This window comes from Lentinula edodes (assembly GCF_021015755.1).
Source record: "Lentinula edodes strain Le(Bin) 0899 ss11 chromosome Unknown C8R40scaffold_29, whole genome shotgun sequence".
NCBI classification, from domain to species: Eukaryota; Fungi; Basidiomycota; class Agaricomycetes; order Agaricales; family Omphalotaceae; genus Lentinula; species Lentinula edodes.
In genome coordinates this window covers 203,266-222,362 of record NW_025764335.1, presented here as the reverse complement: position 1 = coordinate 222,362, position 19,097 = coordinate 203,266, and the positions used below count along the sequence as shown (strand labels likewise).

Below are 19,097 nucleotides of genomic sequence, written 5' to 3'. Positions count from 1 at the left end.
AAAGGGTTGGAAGCGCCTAGAGAGGTCAGCTGAGGTCAGTCTTCAATCCTCGATCTCGTCATTATAGGGCATTTATTTGTTCCAAAACCCACATAGTCAAACCGACGAATTTCAGTAAACTTCAATCCCTCTGTTCTTCTCCATTGTCAAAATGGCCTCATCAAACCGACGGGAATGAGATAGTCATTATCTGCAACTACTGATGAATCATAACGCGCTCGCTTAGAAACAACACCGCATTCGGTACTAATCGCAACGATACGACGCTTGAGCGTTTGAGATCGGGGAGTGATGATAGGGTTTGATAGGTAAGTTAAGGTAGGTTGCATGAAGCTGAAGGTTGGTCGACTCCTCTTCTTCTTGCTGGTCTAGAATAGTCGGCCTCATTTTTGGTCGAATTTAATTTCGTAGGACCTAAAGGAAATCGTCGAATCGGCATACCAGAGGTACATATCTCCTCTATCCCCCTATGGCCTCATGAAACGACTGACATGGTCATACGAGTCGCACGTTATCGCGCAGTTATGCGCATATAGACCTTCGATAAGACGTCTTAAGACGTTCACTCGACCGCTAAACACGAGTACCGCAAACAAGCGCTGTTTAGGATGCGGGGAATGTGGGGAGCGTGTGGGGTTCGTACCTGGAGATCTTCGCAGATCTCTAGAACTCTTCCTTAAGCTTTGTGTAAGTCATGACAGTATCATAATGCTGTGGTAATCATCATTGGGTTCCAGTTCTCTTCAGGAAAGAACTGATGAACTTTTCAATTTTACGGTCAATCAGTATACTGCTCCTCAGTTAACTTGCTTATCGCAAGTAGTAATCGGATTACTATCTTATCATGCACAGCCCTTCAAGCTGCTTGGTACCTCCATGCGTTATTTTGGTCGCTTGCGCCAGCATTTCTTAAGCTCCGTTATCTGGTCTCAACAACTGCGCCAAAATACCTCAGATAATGCGATAACAAGAACCCCGACCGGGTGCGTACCTGTGCGTACTGGGATGTACCAGGCAGGATAGGATAGTGCAGGTGCAGAATTTGAGTAGTTCGTCACATCCTCTGCGAAATTACGGGACTCTAATTCTACCATCTTAATTGTTATATTTTCGATATGATTAAACCAGGATTAAACTACCATTCTAACCTTCGATTTGTCGCTAGCGATAATCTCGTCCCTTTTTTCGACATTAACTCGTCAACATCCCACTGAGCACTGATATAACGTCCGGCTAGCCAATCACGACGCTCCTTGGAATAGAACACGATACTGTGTGAGGAAAGTTCCAGAGTATCGACTAGTATACTCACCGACTCTTCGGGTAGGTGAGAAGCCATATCTGTTGCAATAGCACCCGAATGAACCCCATAGGAAAGTATGCCTTTACTATCTCCATATCCAGTAACAAATAGCTCGGAGAGACGTAAAACAGAATGCCTGCTTGTCTGCAAAAAATCGAAGTTTATGATCAGGTCTTCAAGGTCTAGGAGGAAAGAAGATCCTTTCATACCTGATACGCACAAAATTCAGTCCCAACAAAATGCGCTGCAACACCAGTCAAGTTGAGTATAGTTTTCAAGCCATCGAAGCTGGATATCAGTGGCGGCAGGGACCGCAGGGCAGCTCGGGTAACACTAGACTCGAACCAGTCCGCTGCTGAGAAGTGAGATGCAGAATCACTTTCTCTGACACCTTTGAGCGCCAGCTTCCAAAGTATCAACATTGCTCGAGTCTAGGGTAACATCGAAGAGCCCTCTGATGTTAACCGTCTAGATCCCCCCACCATTTATCTGGATCAAACTCTACCCCATATTCGAGTGATCCAAACAAGCGTTCTTGATAACGATATGCAATCATCCAAAGGTAGCCTTAACAGTTTTCAAAGCAGGTGCAACGCCTTCGGTGTCAACGATGTCTGTACCCATAATCTGTATCTTCATATTTTGTTCCTGATGCTGGACTCCTCGACAAGATTTGTGAGTGATTTCAAGACCAGACTTATTACGCGCGAGAAGTGCTGGACGCGAAACACCAGTTTGAGCAAAGGCGAAGACAATTGCCCAGCCGAATACCCTTGAATGCTCCTGTGACGAGAAAGACTTTTTCCGTTCGTAGTAAGGTTTAATTATAGCACCATATGTGTCATAGCGAGAAAATGTTTCGCCTATGTGATTGAAGGATCCGGATGATCCAACCAACCAAACTTGCGAAGGACTTACCAGTGTAGACGACGGGAATTTCGTGAAATGTTGACATGTAAGGAGAAGATGCAAAATATAAACGGGAAAGGTGTTCGAACTATGGACCTGGAAGTTTTATGACGAGATGCCGAGGTAGATTTGTTCATTCTACGTATAAATCCTATCCCATTTCGCGGGAGATATAGTGGAAGTGCGTCGATGAGTATCAGACACTGTATGTAGTACATACAGTATGTACATACATGAGTACAAATGGGCACATTACTCCGATCCGACTCCATGGAGACGTCAAGGCCTCAATATTCAATTCTGGCGAAACGCTGTTACGCATCATTACCATTCAAAATCTGCAACGTCGTCAAGTAGCTTTTTCTTCTCTCCTCCGTAATAGTGGTCCCCACACAATTTGTAATATAATTTTCCCATCCCGCCTGCGTTTGGGCCTGCAGCCCTTGGACCATACCAGGTAACTTCAAGCATCCTTGTCCCGGTTGTCCAAGTTGCGTCGCGCCGCTTTGGGTATAGAACCACATAGCACTAGCGAAACTCAGTCCATCACCCAGGACTACAGCGCGAATAATGTTTTTAGTTGCATTAGGGAGATTGTTGGAGAGTGAAGATAGAGAGATGTTGGATTTCGATTTGTTGTGTTTGATGTTAGGTATGAGGGCGAGGGTTTGTTTAGCTAAGAAAGGTGTACTAAGCGCATATTGGTACACAGAGGGAAATTCCATGAGGTTGCGGGTTCCTTGACCCGGATTTCCTGGAAAGCTGTTATGAACAAGGTTAGCGCCTCAAGATGGAAAGAGTCTTTTTGCTAAGGAACTCACTGGTTGATATTGAATTGGAATCCGCCACTTTCAAAGGACATCAAGCTGAGTAATGCAGCCTTTTCGCCGACAGTCGTGATATTATAATCAGCAAACCCTTTGTTGACGAATGGTAACGCTTGAGCGGCCGTACGACATTCGTCTAAGAACTGAGAGCCTTTCAAGGGACAAGTAGTACCATTGATGATAGCATCGAGTTGCGACAATGTGATTTCGCTCGAGTTGCCTGAAAAGGAGGAGAAAGAGGAGCGTGAGACCGGTATGAAGGCGGTTTGTACAGTTTGTGCTGCGATCAGAACCGAGATCAGGACCAAAAGAAGAAACATTGTGAGAAGGAAAGTGTTGATATCGCAAAAACTAGTTCTGAATATTGTTGATAGTGAAGGAGAGTAGGGAGGAATTTGTGGTACCAGAACACTTCGCAGAAGGTAAGATCAAGAACGATAGGAAGGACCAGACCTCATATGCGCCAGATATTTATGTAGTGCTCTTGAGGTCTTCCCAGTTGGACGAACAATGGGGCTATTCATTGTACTTCCTGAATAGGAAATCCGGAAGTCTATCAAACAATTACTTAGAGGAGCTTGGAATGAGCAAGGTCGCCAGTATTAGTGACGCGGCCATTCAGAACCAGCACTGGACTCGAATACAAGTGACTGATTCGCCAGAATTTAGCCTGAGACTCGGAGCGCTTCTCGTCGGGCGAGCGCTTGGGAAAGAAATTTCATACCCCTAACCCTAGTAGAGACGCCCATAATCCCTTCTCAGAGTTCGCATTTTTCGTCGTCCACCCAAAAAGACCGACTTTCCGTCGCTTCGTCGCAGTAGAAACCGTCTCAAGATTCCAGGTGAGATCCTGCTGCCTTTATGGAATGTATACTCGAAAGAAAGAAGTGAAACAGAAGGATTTGGCGTTGGATTACTCGAACAAAGTTTGGATGGCCTTCGGATGATCTGATTTCTTCTGGATCTCATTGGCGTTTTCATCCTTTAAGCCGTTCTGGACCTTCGATTGACTGATTGTGTATTCTACTGTCTTTGATTGCTTCAGGTTGAGCTGCAAATATGGCTTCCAAACTACCATCAGTCCTAAGCGCAACAGAAGAGGAGATCCAACTCCTTCTTGCTGCTCAATGCCATGTTGGCATGAAAAATTGCGATAAGCAGATGGAATCCTACGTCTGGAAGCGGAGAGCTGATGGTTAGTGCCGACGTCGTAGGTATTTTCGTGCATTCTGACGGATAAATCGGTTCAGGAATTCACATTCTCAACATCGGCAAGACCTGGGAAAAACTCGTTCTCGCTGCCCGAATCATCGCTGCCGTTGAAAATCCTAATGACGTTTGTGTCATCTCTGCTCGTCCCTACGGACACCGTGCTGTCCTTAAATTTGCCGCCAACACTGGCGCACAAGCCATTGCTGGCCGGTTCACTCCCGGTTCCTTCACTAACTACATCACTCGCTCCTTCAAAGAACCCCGACTTATTGTTGTCACCGACCCCCGAGTTGACCACCAAGCTATCCGTGAGGCGGCCTATGTCAACATCCCCGTCATTGCCTTGTGTGACACTGACGCTCCCATGAAATTTGTTGATGTTGCTATCCCTACGAACAACAAGGCCAAGCACTCCATTGGTTTGATTTGGTGGCTTCTTGCCCGGGAGGTGCTCAGACTGCGTGGCACGATCCCAAGAACTAGTGATGGATGGAATGTCATGGTCGACATGTTCTTCTACAGGGATCCCGAAGAAGTTGAGAAGCAGCAACAGGAGGAAGCTGCAGCCAAGCTGGCGGCACAGGCTGGCGAGGAACCTGCTGCTGGTTTGACAGAGTGGGATGTTGCAAGTGGTCCTGCGGCCGGTGCTATCAATCCCGCATTAGTCTCTCAGGAGGGTGGTATGTATACTTTCTTCTTTGCGTCTACGCGTAGTCTCACTTTGAACTTTCTTCAGCAACCCTCGATTGGTCTGCTGACGCTACTGCCGGTCCTACTGATTGGGCCGCAGAGCCTTCAGGTGCTGGATGGGGTGCTGATGCACCTGCTGGAGGTTCTGGCTGGGATTAAGTCTCCTGTATCGTCGTTTGTCGCATTGCTTTGGAAACCACACAACTTTATGCGTCTACTATGCGATTGTCGTATGATATGGTATTCAAAAAATATGATATCATCATATCTACCTTCTCCTTCACCAGCTGGTTGGTAGCTTGTGCGTGCTTGTCTACGCACTCACTTAAGCAATAATCGCAGTCATCGGTCAAAATTTTCTCCACACAGTTCACACATAATTATTGCAGTCCAGACTCCAGACTTTTTTCTAAAGAACGAGCTTACAGTAGTATCAGTGGGTGGATATTGTACTTGTAGAAGGTCATGATATGATCTTTCGCTCGACCAAGGGCAAACAACAAGATTTTGTCATATCGATTGATTCTGTTTCCGGAAATGAGGCTTCACTAGTTTCATCCGTCCTAGTCTTCGAGTCTTGGAGCGGTAAAACTAGCAACAGGAAGACGAACTACGATGTCGGATGTCAACAATTGCTGAAGCCCCAGAAAAGACAGTGGTCATAGCTCTAAGAACAGTGGCGGAGGTTGAACGATGAAATAGGATTTCGAAATACTAGAAATTAGAGGGATTCCACTATGGAACTTGGATACCATTCAGTACATATACAAGGGAAAGTCACACACTCCGATTCTCATTTGTCGCCTTCCTCAATTTGATCAATGTTTTCCGTTTCAGCAAACAAGAACTTGCTTCCTTCTGGAGTCCTTCTGGCCACACTCTGAATATGTATGGAAGACAGAGACAGTAACCCCGTGCTGGGAGAGCATGAAGAGTCTTCTTGGTGGAATCATTAGAGTTGGCTTGAAGTCTCTTTCAACCTCGATATCGCCCAGGTTAAGTTGCTTTCTGGATTGGCACTAATGAAGATCCTGTCCGTTGTAAAGACTACTATTTTCCATTAGTGAGCTTTTGTGCCAACAACTTCTCTACGTCCTAAACTTGGTATGACCTCGACGCGATTCGCATCCAGGATGAACTTGTGATGCTTCGCCGTTCAGATCCACCCTTGTCTTCTGACGAACTGAAATTTGGCCGACTACTTTCCTCACCAGCGCCCTCCTATGTTCAGACTCGCGCAACTACTGCGTATCCATGTTCGAACCCTTGAAATTGCAGAATTGGTTTCCATAGAGAAGAATCGCATTGTGGTAATGCCGTTTCTCGCTCGTTAGAATGAGCCAGAATTCGATACTGTCGGGGAACTCATGGATTTCCGTCAGGTGTTTGAGGTTGGCCCATTTCTGTATAACGGTAATCCCTTGGTTCATCATTGGTTCATAGGACTTGCAATTCATGCATAATCTGAATATCGCTCAGAAGTGCGTATATCTGATTACTGGTCATTTATCGTACTCAGTTGTCAGCATACAGTGATGCAAAAGACACCAACATCATGATAAACTGGTCTCCAATACATGATGTTCTGATACACGGCGCGAGCGTTGACATGAAAGCCGATTGGAGTGGTCCTGCCAAACCCCGCAGGCTCACTACACAGGTCAAATACTATCGATTGGAACTTATCCGGACAGTATGCTCCCGCACTGGGGTCACCGTTACTTACAAGCTCCTGGGTATGGTCTGATATGGTGGGGATCAATCCGTCCCGGAATTCCAAGGAAAAGAGCCATTTAATTCTTTCGCAGCGGATGTGTACTGTATATGAAATGTCATTCACACAAGATACAATGAGAAGCCTTGTTATATGTGAACTTGACTGATGTACTGACAATCTGTATATAGGGCTGGGGAGAGCTGGGAATGCCTGCAAAGCGCAACGTCGAGTTTCTTTCCGATTTCATTTCTGATCCTATGAAATAGGACAGCCCTTCCAAAAGGCCAACCATGAATCGAGTCATGTTCCGTTCAGGGGATATTCAAGAGGAGCAGAGTTGTCGCGAAAATACGACACATGGTCTCGAATGAATCAGTCCCTCTTGTTTTTCATCTTCTTTATTCGCCGATCCACCGAATCAGACAAATAGTAAATTCTTCAGCGGATCCCCTCTCTACCAGATAATACCATTCGTGGTAGTGCTTTGTTATGTTCTGTGATATTCTAGATACCTTCAAATTGGTTTTTGGGATAAAATGTTTCGAAAATCTGTTAACAGGATACAACTCAGGCAGTTCGCCGACCTTATATAACCCAAGTATGGTATGTATTGGAAGAAGGGGGCATATCTTTTCACAGTTCTCCTAGTATATAAAGTTACAGGAGGTCTATGTATGATAGCTCATACATACATGTCTAAAATCAGAATGGCGCACGTTGTATCTGTCGACCTTGTGCTAATGTGCCCAATTATGGGTCATATCTTGATTCAACAATTTTCTCTCCTTTCAAAAGCCTCCAGGAAAAAATACATGGAAACATCTGTTGATTCGAAGGGTATCTGGTATCTGGTATCGAATCAAATCGAGGTTCATTAAGGTACGTATGCAACACCAGCCTTTGTTGTAGCGTCACATTAATCAGGTCGTCAAGGGGTATACTCGAAAGCATGAACAAAAGCGTTAGGAGAGCGGGAATGATAACAACAAAGCAGGAAAATTCTATGTGCAAGAAGAAGGGACACAGACCATTGTCCAGACGGTTCCTGTTCAAAAATAGCCCCAGAGTACCCAGATATGTGATGTTTTCGAACTATGATGTAGATGCAGAAATCTTTTTCTTCCGCACGCCCCGACGGCTTTCAGTAGGAAAAACACATTCACGCGACCGTCGCTGGCATTGACTGGAAACACGAAATTAGCATTTTGCTTCAGAGGTCTGAAGAGACTGAAAAAAGAACATCTGCAATGCCGCATGATGACCAACGATACACCGAATATTCGCCAGCCGACCTACAAATGTAGTCGGAGTCGATATTTACATCCCCCCTCGTAAGCAACTTGTTGAATTACCTACTTGCATGTTTTTTCTACTGTCCCAGCCAAAGGGGGTCCGCAAGCAATCTGAACTACAGTTTAACCACAACAACCCAAACAGTTGCCAATTTGCTGACCTTTCTGATACGACAAAAATTGCAAGCCAATGTTTGGGCTTTCTTTTTCTCAATAGGTCTTCTATTCATTGGGAGCGGACTGAGGCGCATGAGACCCGATGACTCAGGCTGGAAATGGGTATCGAGCTGAGGCTCTGGGGCACGAGGACTAGATGTGGATAATGGTAGTGTGGATGTGGACGTGAATGGTTCAGGAGTATCACGTCGGTCTATATTCGAGCTTGTCGGTGAATCAGATTCCGGAGTATTCTGGATTGACCTTACGCGGACACTGGGCCACGTCCCTGTTGGCGAGGATACTAACCCAAGCTGCAAGTCAATTCGCGATGCCTCCCCTTTACAGATAAACGCCTTACTGGTATTCATTTTTAGGATGTCTTCAACATGAGATGGGGATTTTGCAGGAGAGGATGCTTCCGGTTCCGTGAATGGTGGAGTCAGAAAATTCATGAGAGGCTCATGAGTACCACTGAATGTCGCAGTGTCTACATCTTCAGCACTCAATTGCAATGGAGATTTGGGCAATGGAACGTCAAAGGGCTCTATTTTAGGAGAGGACGAAACATCGCCAAGATCATCACGCTCCGGAGACTATGGATACAGTATCAGTGCCAAATTCCAGGAGAAACAAAGCACTAACCAAGGAAATCAGTTGAGATGAGTCACATTCAAGTCGTGCTACGGATTTATCGTTGCCGCACGAATCGATGGTGGACATCGATCCAGGGCTCACGATACATGAAGGTGTACATCCAGCTTCAATATGAAGTGATCCGGGACTGTATCTCACTGATGGTGTACACGGTGGGTTATGTTCTGTTAGCCCAGAACTTCGATAGCCATGGCCAGGCCCATTACGACTAAGAGAGAAGGCGGTACCGCCAAAATATCCACTGTATTCGTTGGCTGGAAGGACTTGTGGCGACCAGTGCAAGCCACGGGCCTGAGGGAAGGTGGCATAGAAGATGTCGTCTTGCTCCTGTTCAGTTTGGGCAAGTAGCGAAACATTGGACGAGGGTTCCAATGTTTCCGAGTAATACTTTGAAAGCCGATGACATATCACTAGATGGCCTCCGAATTGAATGCTTCACTTACCTGAACCTGCCATAAGCAGTGATCTAACGGTGCTTCTTGTGCATAGAGGTCCGACTGTGCTGACGGAACGAAAACAACAGATGGTCTGCGCTTCCCACCGCTAAAGAGTTTCGCGTTCGCAGGACCTTGAGACCACTGTTGAAGCTTTGAGGTTGAGGCCCCGTCGTCATGATCTGCTGGAAAGTGAGAACCATAATCCATAGCAGAAAATAAGTCGCGAAATCTTCTTCGATTCGTTGAATGATCCTGTCATTCGGGGAGAGAAAAGAAAAGCACGCGTTCTTGCACATTATATATACCTCTAGGAACGGGCGGACCAAGGCGGACCAGTGGTCGGCTAAGAGCGCTGAGGCAAAATGTAATCTTCTAAAGTCATCATCATCTGACAATACTAAAGGTGGTTAGTGGGTGCCGTAACTGAGGGACTCGCATTATGCATGTACTTCCATCAACTGGAATACAATCTAATACAACTCAATACAAGCCTAACTCCTTATACAATACCAAACATCTTGGCATATCCATCGCTTGACTTATGTTACATGCACGCCATTGGTACATTAGGATTCCAGTATACCGGATGAATTGTATTTCATGTACATAGATGCACGATAATTGATATGTCATATTTCGAACTTTGAGCATAAGCATCACGCCAAGCTGTCGGAAAGCTGGCGCAGTCATTTGTAGTTTTCAACGCATGTAATTTTGACGCACCTGTATGTACCCTCTTGAGGCTTGGTTTGGTACAATGCTTGTTTCTACAACTTGCAGAGCTTGTGGTTGGCCTAAACTTGATCCCTGTGAACCCACCCACGCTGTATACGAATACAGATGCAGATCTCCGGGAAGGACATTCGATCCAACAGCACAACATCAGCGACTCATTCGACCTCATTCAGCCAGCTGCCGCTGACCGCTGCCAGACCAGGCAAGACGCTGATAGTAAAAATCAAATGGAATAACGCGGCTCAACAGCCGAACCACATTCATTAATTTTTAAGACTTACCTCCAAACGATTTTTCTGATACCAGTAAGAAAGTACATGAATTGTTTGTTTTGGGCTGGACGCAGGTGATAATCTGAAAGGCTGAATTGAAACATGGGTCTCAAGAGAGGATTGAGTGTGGCACAGAGTTGTTCTCATGGCCCAATCTCTGCAAAGGTATCCGTCTGACGCGATGGGCGTCTTGTTCTCCCTTATAAACTCTACCTTGGTCCATGTTCCAACCTGTATACATCTTCGATGAGGTATGGACGTGTTCTGTCTACGTGAACACGAAGTTTTCTCGATGATATAAGAACCGATCTTGGCTCCATTGTATAGAAAATGGTTAACGAGGGTTCAACGTGTCCAGTGAACGTATAGTGAAAACTTGCACCTGTGCAGGAAAATTGAACATTTAGGAACAGATACAGTACCCTTCTTAATCGATATCAACAATAAGCCGCGGTATATATGGGTAGAATGATACCAGGACGATACCTGACGATACCTGAGAAGCCGAGATTTGGTCCACATGGAAATCTGATTCTTCATGCTGTTACTAGCTGCTAATGCTTGACCCCGAATGACGCTTCTCTTCCGAGTTTGAAGAAAACACAGGCATCCATAGCTATCATATGGTCGGGCTTTTGAAGAAAGTTGAAGAAAGGTCACTTCGGAAGGGAGAGCCTGAAGATTTACAGATCCGGTTGATCCTCTTCCCACGGCAGCAATTCATTCCAAAGTCTATTACTTAAATCATCAGTTCAAACGAAGGTGAACCAGTTTGCTATGGTACCAGGGTCCAGCACCTTCATTCCTCGGTGATCACCTCATCCACAAGCTTTATCAGATTCTGTGGGTGGATTTCCAGTTATAAACATATATACCTTATACACACGACAAGTCTTAGTTTAGTCGCGTTCCGAGCTCGCGCGCACTCCAAAATCTCATGAAAACCGTACCGAACTGTGATCTCTGTTCTCATAATAACCTTAAATGATCATGAACACTTTACGAAGTCGTAAGCCCCTCTAGGTCGTTAGTCAATCCAGATAATAAGATGTATGCAATTGCAACGGCCGCTCCCCTCACATCATTTTCTCGAAGGAAAAAATATGTTTTCCTGAAGATGATCGTTCTAACAATTTTCGGCGACCACAGACTGAAATGATTGGTTGCTGAAGTCTCGCCTGGGTGATCCCCAACAGGATTCAATGGTCAGCACCACCGAATCGAGACCGTATCCGACCGTGTACATAGGCTCCCTCTTGAGTTCGAACTTCTATCGCCGAAACCATATTTTACAACAGCTAAACGATTGCCGGAGCAACATTTTATAGAAATCCTTGCTCAGCATCGTCCGATACCCGGTCCATCGAGCTCAATCCTATGAGCACGCTGATAGTTGCTGATAGGTATAGGTTTTGTCATCACAAAAGCTAAACTGCGTCCAATGTAAAAATGCAGAGGTGGAGCGAGTTTTTACCACCATCTTACATGGCTTCAGAGTACTCCCTGCCGTATATCTTACCTGTTCGAACCCTATCTACATATTCGGGTGTTCACTGCTTCCCTCCCCTCTCATACAAAGGGACATTTCTCAATGGTTCGTTTTTCTGCGTTTCAAGAACTTCCCCGTTGTCGTTAGCTTTGGTATTCGGGGCAGACCGGTGATTATTCGAAGGCTCTAGACACCCCAAGGGCTCGAAAAGCACGACATCGTATACTCTATCTCCAAATGTCAGATGTCGCAGCGCGCTCTAGTATTTTGGTTGGTTAGATGGGCTGATAACCGGGTAATTTCGTTGTTGCTCTTCTTGGTATGGTACTTGGGATCTCGGGGCGGCTTTGTGGCTTCACGGGACCTCCCGAGTGTTCAATCGGTTCTCCTGATTCGCCCATTTGTACAGGACGTATCGACTGGCATTCATAAAATATGAATACATGCTCTCATCGTGATGGCGTACAATCTCGTACAATCCAGTTGGTTTCACGCATTTCAACAGGTTCGGTGACAAGATGATTGTGGCGTCCGCGATCGCTGTAGTAGTAGTACATATGCATCGGGGTGGACTGGTAAATAGAGCAAAGACAAAGGAGAAGCATTCGAATAATCGTCACGGTAAAACAAGATCATCATTCAGATAGTCACTGGCAAGGATGTTTGTACACTACAGCCAGACGTATCAACTACAGTATGGAGTAGATTTACGCAGATCACAGACAGTTCAGAGCCACGGAATCAAAACTATTCCATGGGTATCTCTAGCCTCTCATGGGCTGTCATCCAAAGATGTAACTGATTCTCCTTCTGCATCACTTGTCAATGCCCAATCTTCCATGTCCTCTTTCACACCTCCCCCGTTAACCGACGGAATTTTTGCACCTCTTTTCCGAAGGAAAGTAACCACCTCGGTCGCATACCGCCATCCTTGAACGTCAGTTTGGACCTTCGACCCCACCACCGGCAACGACGGGTCAAATACATGGAAACGTCCGTCTAGACCTCCATAAGTCTCGGCAAGATGGCTGCTTGCGCGAACCTTTAATCTTTTGCGTTCACCAGTATGTTCGAGTTGATCGAAGAAAACAGCAAGCGCTTTAACAGCCTCGATACGCGCACGGAGGACATGTCGCATAATTCGGCGCGTAGGTGGACGACGGCGAGAGTGCGGGTGTGAATACGCTTTCACCGTGGGTGGAGGTTCTTGCTCTCTCGGAAGAATCAGAGTTGGGTCGGGAGGAAGAACAGATGAAATGTGATGCATGGAATTCAATGAGGTTCCCGAAGGTGTACAGGCCTCAGAAGAACTAACATTGACGTTGGAGTTGTCATCGGTTGAAATCGAGGGTGTTGATATTGGGTTAGTTTTAGGTTTTTCAACCCATGGATTCTCCTTTGGGGTTTTCGGAGTTGTATACAGAGAAAGGGCAGTGACGGACAGATCCCATTTCTTCGGCGCCCAGACGCCAATGAGTATACGCCAAGCCGTAATAAACCGCCTTGCGCTACATAAATTGATATGGAAGGGAAAAGAAGAAGCGACTGGTCGAACTCATGCGCCACATGAAGACTGAAAGAAAGAGACGTACGCTTCATAATTACCTGGTGGTAACATTGAGTTAATTAAAACAAGGCTGTGATGGTTTTATGTGCACATACCAGTGATAGTCCGATTATGGTAGATGGCAAACATATAAACCGTCGAAGCAGCAATGATAGCACCAACAGGTGTGTACCAGAATAGAGCCCATAGGAAGAAAAATGCAGCTGGGTAGATAAGGAACAGAGAAAATAACCCAAAGGCAACTTTGTTCTGGGCTTGCGTTTCTTCCTCGTCTTCAACCAGATGTGCGCCAAAACGACCCATGATGTAAACAGGCATATGAACAACGAGGGGAAAGAGGAAGAACGGCAGGTGGACAAGAGAACTACACGTGTCACGGACGAAGAGCAGGAGGGTGAGAAGACGACTAGGGAGGGCAACAGGTTTATGGGGATCGAGATCTCGAGGTAGAGGTAACGTAGAAAGGATAGAGTTGGTCAAATTTGTGGTTTGCAAAAGCGAATAGTATTCCAGCAACCGAAGTCGTGTAGAGTTGAATTTTGGAGTCACATCAACGGTGGAAAACAGATCGACGAGCCTATGTGGAGTTTGTATATTAGTGACCTCAGGTTTCGTTATGGAGCAACGTACGCACGTTTGAGAAATCGCGACAAAATCGTCCAGATTGATGGAACTGTCTTTCTGCCACAAAATATCGCGAGCCATGCGCGCTGCGTACAAAGTATCCCTGAATATGTTTGAGAGCACTCCTCCAATGGGATATGACTGAATTTACCAATCAGGAGCGTTAACAGTATGTTTTGTCAGCTCTGTCTCTATGTCATGACTGAGTCGTTTAGCTGCCGCTCGCGAGGCACCTTCGGTATCCGAGAAGAACTGTTCCTTGTATGGGTCAATGGAAATTGGTTGACCAAATCTTGGAAGACATCGACAATTAGAATGAAACTTGTACATGTGTTATGGGTAGATTCTCACTCTATGATGACCTGGCCAGTAGAATAAATGTCAAATTTTTCCTCAGAATATGCGAGAACACTCACACTACTCCGGTACTTGGACTTGTTAGTATACACAATGGCTACCGGAACGACTTTCACTTCTTGAGTTCCGGGATGCTCCTTTGCGTATTTCGTGTACTCGAGCGCAGCCCATGCAGCCCCGTCTTTGATTTGCATAATCCTCGGTTCAGTATAACTGGTACCCTCAGGGAATAAAGCGACAGCATAGCCCTTAGAAAGGGCTTCGAAGGTGCCTCGAAAGAGCACTCGACGGTCGTTGGACTTGCGGTCAACTGGGATGTTACCGGTGGATAAGAGGATTTGACGAATGACAGGATTGGCGAACAAGGAAGCTAACATATTGGCTATTATTATTTCACTCAAAATATGACAAGGTTTGCGACACACCTTTACTCCAGTAATGCAATATTCTCTGATTCGGAAACGTTGACGCTGTTGAATGACAATTACTCTTTGCTACGAGGCATTAAGCGCGTCTACGAACACAATATTACTGGGTCTAACATCATGTTGTGGTGGGTAGCCGTGCTGCAGCAATATTAGTTATGGGGAATATTGGCAAATTCAAGCACTCACATTATAATAGGACCGGTCTGTGGCACATTCTCTCCCCCGACTACTCGAATTTCAGAGAAGAAAGAAACGGCGGCTAAGCCGGTAACATAACGAATTAAACGATGAAGAAGAAAAAAGTTGAAGTCATTGGCCAACGACGACATCCCAGAATTCACCGAGCAAACCGTGATCACAAGGTGATGGTAAGTAGAACAAGTTTGTCTAGGGTCGTTTACACTTAGCGCCGTGCGCAAGCAGCAGTTTTCATGACCTTCAGTTCTACTAGAGCTTGTTGCTAATTGCAAGAAGCTGAGGGAAAGAAGGGCTGGAGTACATTATCAGGATAGCTAGGTTTTGTGTACACTGGCAGAAAAGCGTGATAATTAGATGATACACAAAGCACATGTGCCTAATCGTTGAAGCAAAACATATATGGACGTTTGGGTAACGGAAATAAGATGTACAGAAATAGATGAGTTGCGAAGACGATTTAAGCCGACGCGCTCTTATTGCGCGAAGATCGTCTAACTCCAACAGCTGGTTCAGTGGGTTTTTTGACCTTTTTCCCCCGTGCAGCATTGTTAGTAGGAGGAGCATTTCTGCGACGTTTAGATGGTGTGGGTTGAGCACCACTATCATCTGCAGAACCATTTTCTGCCGTCACCGCTACAATCTCCCCACCACTTCCAATACCATTGTCTGCCATCTCAGGAACAGCGCTTAAATCACCATGAGCTCTCTTACCGCGACGTTTTTCCGGTGTGCGACTTGGACCTGTCGCAGGTTTTCCTACGTCCTCTTCTCGTTTGCGTTTCTCGTCGAATTGGGAAAGCAACTCAGGCGAAGGACGCGGAATGGTCATTTCGCCTGCATTCGCTTCCTCTAAGACGTCCTTTCGGCGGCGCAAGACCCGAGAATTCTGAGGTTGGAGTTTTCTGGTTTGGGAGGGTGGAGGAGGGGTAGCATCATCCATTTGAGAATCGTCATCCGCAGCTCCATTGGGGAGGTCGGCGGAAGCGGAGTTTGAGGATACACCCGCGCGATCGTTAGCATTCGAAGGACCCACTTGCTTTTTATCGTTGATATCCAACTTCTGAAAACCTTGTGAGAAAAATGTAGATCCTGGCTGCTTTTCTTCATTGGTATTATCAGGAATCGCGTCCCTGCCTGTGGGGATAAACTCGGACGAGTCAGGCTGATGGTCGCGTGGTTTTCCTAGATTCCGGTCGGCAGTGGCATCACGATTGTTCTTCTTCACATAGTCCTGAAGCCACGAATGATCAAGCGCAGCCTCGAGGGTCATCCGAACGGCTGGATCGGGATTGAGTAGTCGTTCAATAAAATCAATGACTAGTGAATATAAGAATGAGTTCCGCGATCGAACTTTTAGCGTTATGACTTGCTCATTGGATTAGAAGTCTTCTCTCTGAGAATTCTCCAGTCTACCGTACGAGTACTGATTCTCACACGAATATCCGGCTGATTTTCGTCTTCTATGAAAGGACTTGCATTCGTGAGCCTACAGTGAAGACTGTGATGAGTTCAAATTGGCACGGCTCATCGTTGAAGACACACATGGAGAAAACGATAGCTCCGACACTCCAACTATCCACCAAATTATCGTAACCCTGCATATTCGTCTGCATAACAATCTCGGGCGCAAGATAAGCAGGAGTTCCGCACATAGTCTGAACGAGAGATCAGGTTCTATCTGATTGAAAATTGTCAAAAACCAATGCACACCTTCAACATTGTTTGGCTGTCGATGGCCTTCGCAAGTCCAAAATCCGCAACTTTAACGTCAGGCGGATTGCTTTTGGTAAGTAGAATGTTCTATGAGATACGACTCAGAGTCACAACTCAGTGTGAGCACAATGGATCACGCTGACCTCGGGTTTTAAATCGCGATGGGTAATCCCAAGACTGTGGACATACTGAACGAGCAAGGTCAACGAAGGATCATCAGGAACAGGAAAATGCTTACTGATAGCGCCAGACACAATTGATAAGTGATATGTTGTGTTATTTCCTCGCCTGTTGAAGCACATATCAGCGTCACCACGGAGTACGAAAAGAAAACAAACAACACTTACTAACACCCGAACTAGAAAGAATGTATTCCAATAGATCGCCACCTTCAATAAGCTCCAAGACTAGGACTATGGACAAATAATCAGGACTCCAACAGCAATCATGATGAAGAAGCGTCTTACTTAGTTTGCGTTCTTCAGTAATGAACGTCTCTTTGAGGAAGCAGATGTTCGGATGACTGAGCGTTTGTAAGATCCCAATCTCTCGAGAAACCATCTTTTCGTTTGATCTAGAGCCCAGACTGCTGCTTCCACCTCCCGTCAACAAATTGCTGAACATTTTGGCGGCCCATAAAATTCCAGTTTTACGCTCCAAGCACCTTACCACAGAAGCGAATGTTCCTCGACCGAGCTGATCATGAGAATCGTATAATCCATAAAATCCGTCTTCCCGTTGTTGACCGCTGGCGGTATGCCGGAAAATGAAACCTGCAAAAGAGATCTAGTATCTGTAAGGAAGAAAGCTCGAAATCGCGTACGATAATCCTCAGCGGGCTGGGTACTCGAGGGGCCTGGTGAACCAAAGGCGACCTCAGCGCCATCAGGGAGGATCCGCGAAACCCCTTTCCCCAGCCTTTGACCATTGACCTACCGACAAAGGCATCGCGTCAATATTTAGTCGAGCGGATGATGGAAATGAAACTCGCGTAAGTCCCATTACTAGAATTATCTTTCAACATGATAATTGAATCTTTTGTCTCTCTTCCATCCCAAGTTATCTCAGCATGCTTGTTGCCTACGAAGTTTATCGTCAATTGGAGCGCGACGAGCCTGGAATTACATATGTACGCACTGATCTTGTAGCCCGGAAAGACGACATCATTGTGCAAGCTGCGACCGATACGATAAGTAAGTTTAGGTTTGAAGAGGTTGACCTCTTTCATATCCTTCACAAGTGGATAAAAAGATCCCCAAACATTCTCATGAATTTCGCGACCAAAGTCAAGACCCTGCGAACTAGGTTGTGTTTGTTTTACCGACTGGCTTTCGACTACAGATTCGTCATCGTGCTGAGAGTGTTGGGAGCTCATAGTAGTGGGGATGGTTGACGGAAATTTTCTAGCTGAACGGATGGTTTCAAGGTTTATTTATGAAAGCAACGTGCAAGGAACGGCAATTGGGCACAAAGCTTTGACAGGACAAAGTTGTGGGTCGTGAAAGGGAAAAGTTGAAACTCCTTTTTCCCTTTTTGGTAGGATTGGTGATATTGTGGGGGACAGACAAAGATTGCGCGTAAAGACAAGGTCACAAAGAGAAAGCTATTGGAGATCCGCTTTGGTCGCGAACAATGAGGTCGAGGAGACTTTTTCTGGTTATTGTTGTTCATGTTGCACGCCGTTCGTCCGTCGGCTATCTTTGAATATGTAATCATGATTGACGCCCGACTACCTATTTTGGCGCTTTGGGGCTTAGTAAGACATTCTGCCCTTTCGAACTTCAGTCGTCCAGCGTTCTATCCGTCTTCTTAGGTCTTCTTGCTAACCTGCAACTTTTGACCGACCGTTGATCTCAGGACGTATAGCGGAAGAACAGCACCGGCAAGCAAGTAAGATTTCGAAGCAAGCACTCATGTGAGCTGTAGCACAATTCACAACCCCTAAAGGCCGCCAAGAGCTCTAATGGAGGAAACTATTGAAAGCTCCTGAAGGCTCACATGCACACTGTATGACTCCTCATCGACCTCACTTCTCTTATAACTCTCGAGAGCAGGGTTGAGGTTTTTCTCATTTGACCAAACATGATCTCTGCAACTCTGACAGACATGCGGGAATTCAATTACCAAGCTTTATGTTCCATTATTCTATCCTATCTTGATATCTTGATCGGCGAATAAAAACAATTTCCAAAGGTCCAACCTGGTTCATCCCGCACGAGCTGGCATAAAACTGAACCATCTTGCTATGTATCAATGCATATCAAAATCCAAAGCCTAGGCCCGTGGTCCAGTTTGAATTTCTTAACGTCTTTCCAATGCTGAATTAGTACAACTGCCATAGTACTACAGGGTGCTGCCCTGTACTAGTCTATTACAATGCATTGCTTCAGACTGCTTCCCGTTCTTTGCGGAACAACCTTCATTTTTCAATGAGTCTGAGGAGTCGGCGAGGACGACAACACGGCAATACGTTACATGTACTACCCACTACAAAGTTGACAATACTTTGCTACC

General features: G+C 45.7%; 7 protein-coding genes across 7 annotated transcripts; 1 reads left to right on the top strand and 6 right to left on the bottom strand.

Moving 5' to 3' along the window:
• Positions 1-1,135: 1,135 nt before the first annotated feature.
• On the bottom strand, positions 1,136-1,725 carry C8R40DRAFT_1173204 (uncharacterized protein; the record flags this gene model as incomplete). Its single annotated transcript, XM_046231986.1, has 3 exons — positions 1,136-1,252; positions 1,313-1,447; positions 1,513-1,725. 3 exons carry the CDS (start codon positions 1,723-1,725, stop codon positions 1,136-1,138), a joined length of 465 nt encoding a protein of 154 aa, XP_046083899.1.
• A 130-nt stretch (positions 1,726-1,855) lies between these two features.
• Positions 1,856-2,258, bottom strand: C8R40DRAFT_1173203 (uncharacterized protein; the record flags this gene model as incomplete). The annotated part of the gene is made up of 2 exons (XM_046231985.1): positions 1,856-2,166; positions 2,222-2,258. The coding sequence occupies 2 exons, from the start codon at positions 2,256-2,258 to the stop codon at positions 1,856-1,858; spliced, it is 348 nt and encodes a 115-aa protein (XP_046083898.1).
• A 268-nt stretch (positions 2,259-2,526) lies between these two features.
• C8R40DRAFT_1173202 (uncharacterized protein) lies at positions 2,527-3,359 on the bottom strand (the record flags this gene model as incomplete). The annotated part of the gene is made up of 2 exons (XM_046231984.1): positions 2,527-2,974; positions 3,034-3,359. The coding sequence occupies 2 exons, from the start codon at positions 3,357-3,359 to the stop codon at positions 2,527-2,529; spliced, it is 774 nt and encodes a 257-aa protein (XP_046083897.1).
• A 739-nt stretch (positions 3,360-4,098) lies between these two features.
• On the top strand, positions 4,099-5,100 carry C8R40DRAFT_1071440 (ribosomal protein S2, flavodoxin-like domain-containing protein; the record flags this gene model as incomplete). The annotated part of the gene is made up of 3 exons (XM_046226331.1): positions 4,099-4,234; positions 4,290-4,931; positions 4,988-5,100. 3 exons carry the CDS (start codon positions 4,099-4,101, stop codon positions 5,098-5,100), a joined length of 891 nt encoding a protein of 296 aa, XP_046083896.1.
• A 2,966-nt stretch (positions 5,101-8,066) lies between these two features.
• On the bottom strand, positions 8,067-9,407 carry C8R40DRAFT_1173200 (uncharacterized protein; the record flags this gene model as incomplete). The annotated part of the gene is made up of 3 exons (XM_046231983.1): positions 8,067-8,702; positions 8,752-9,150; positions 9,207-9,407. The coding sequence occupies 3 exons, from the start codon at positions 9,405-9,407 to the stop codon at positions 8,067-8,069; spliced, it is 1,236 nt and encodes a 411-aa protein (XP_046083895.1).
• Positions 9,408-12,384: 2,977 nt separating this feature from the next.
• Positions 12,385-15,155, bottom strand: C8R40DRAFT_419266 (glycerol-3-phosphate-acyltransferase). The gene is made up of 10 exons (XM_046235016.1): positions 14,859-15,155; positions 14,767-14,810; positions 14,670-14,714; positions 14,304-14,614; positions 14,239-14,249; positions 14,039-14,179; positions 13,898-13,990; positions 13,359-13,840; positions 13,289-13,301; positions 12,385-13,204 (listed from the first exon to the last, which is right to left on the bottom strand). The coding sequence occupies exons 1-10, from the start codon at positions 14,999-15,001 to the stop codon at positions 12,469-12,471; spliced, it is 2,019 nt and encodes a 672-aa protein (XP_046083894.1). The 5' UTR covers positions 15,002-15,155; the 3' UTR covers positions 12,385-12,468.
• A 1,074-nt stretch (positions 15,156-16,229) lies between these two features.
• On the bottom strand, positions 16,230-17,958 carry C8R40DRAFT_1162006 (kinase-like domain-containing protein; the record flags this gene model as incomplete). Its single annotated transcript, XM_046230200.1, has 10 exons — positions 16,230-16,356; positions 16,413-16,525; positions 16,581-16,670; positions 16,727-16,771; positions 16,822-16,871; positions 16,931-16,996; positions 17,051-17,356; positions 17,407-17,515; positions 17,575-17,663; positions 17,721-17,958. The coding sequence occupies 10 exons, from the start codon at positions 17,956-17,958 to the stop codon at positions 16,230-16,232; spliced, it is 1,233 nt and encodes a 410-aa protein (XP_046083893.1).
• Positions 17,959-19,097: the final 1,139 nt, after the last annotated feature.

Excerpts from the sequence above, each read along its gene's own strand:
- C8R40DRAFT_419266 (XM_046235016.1), bottom strand. The coding sequence starts at position 15,001 with ATGTCGTCGTTGGCCAATGACTTCAACTTTTTTCTTCTTCATCGTTTA. Across the intron at positions 14,615-14,669 it reads ATTGCATTACTGGAGTAAAG|CTTCCTTGTTCGCCAATCCT; the intron begins GTGTGTCGCAAA and ends CCAATATGTTAG. Across the intron at positions 13,841-13,897 it reads TTTGTCGCGATTTCTCAAAC|GCTCGTCGATCTGTTTTCCA; the intron begins GTGCGTACGTTG and ends AACTCCACATAG.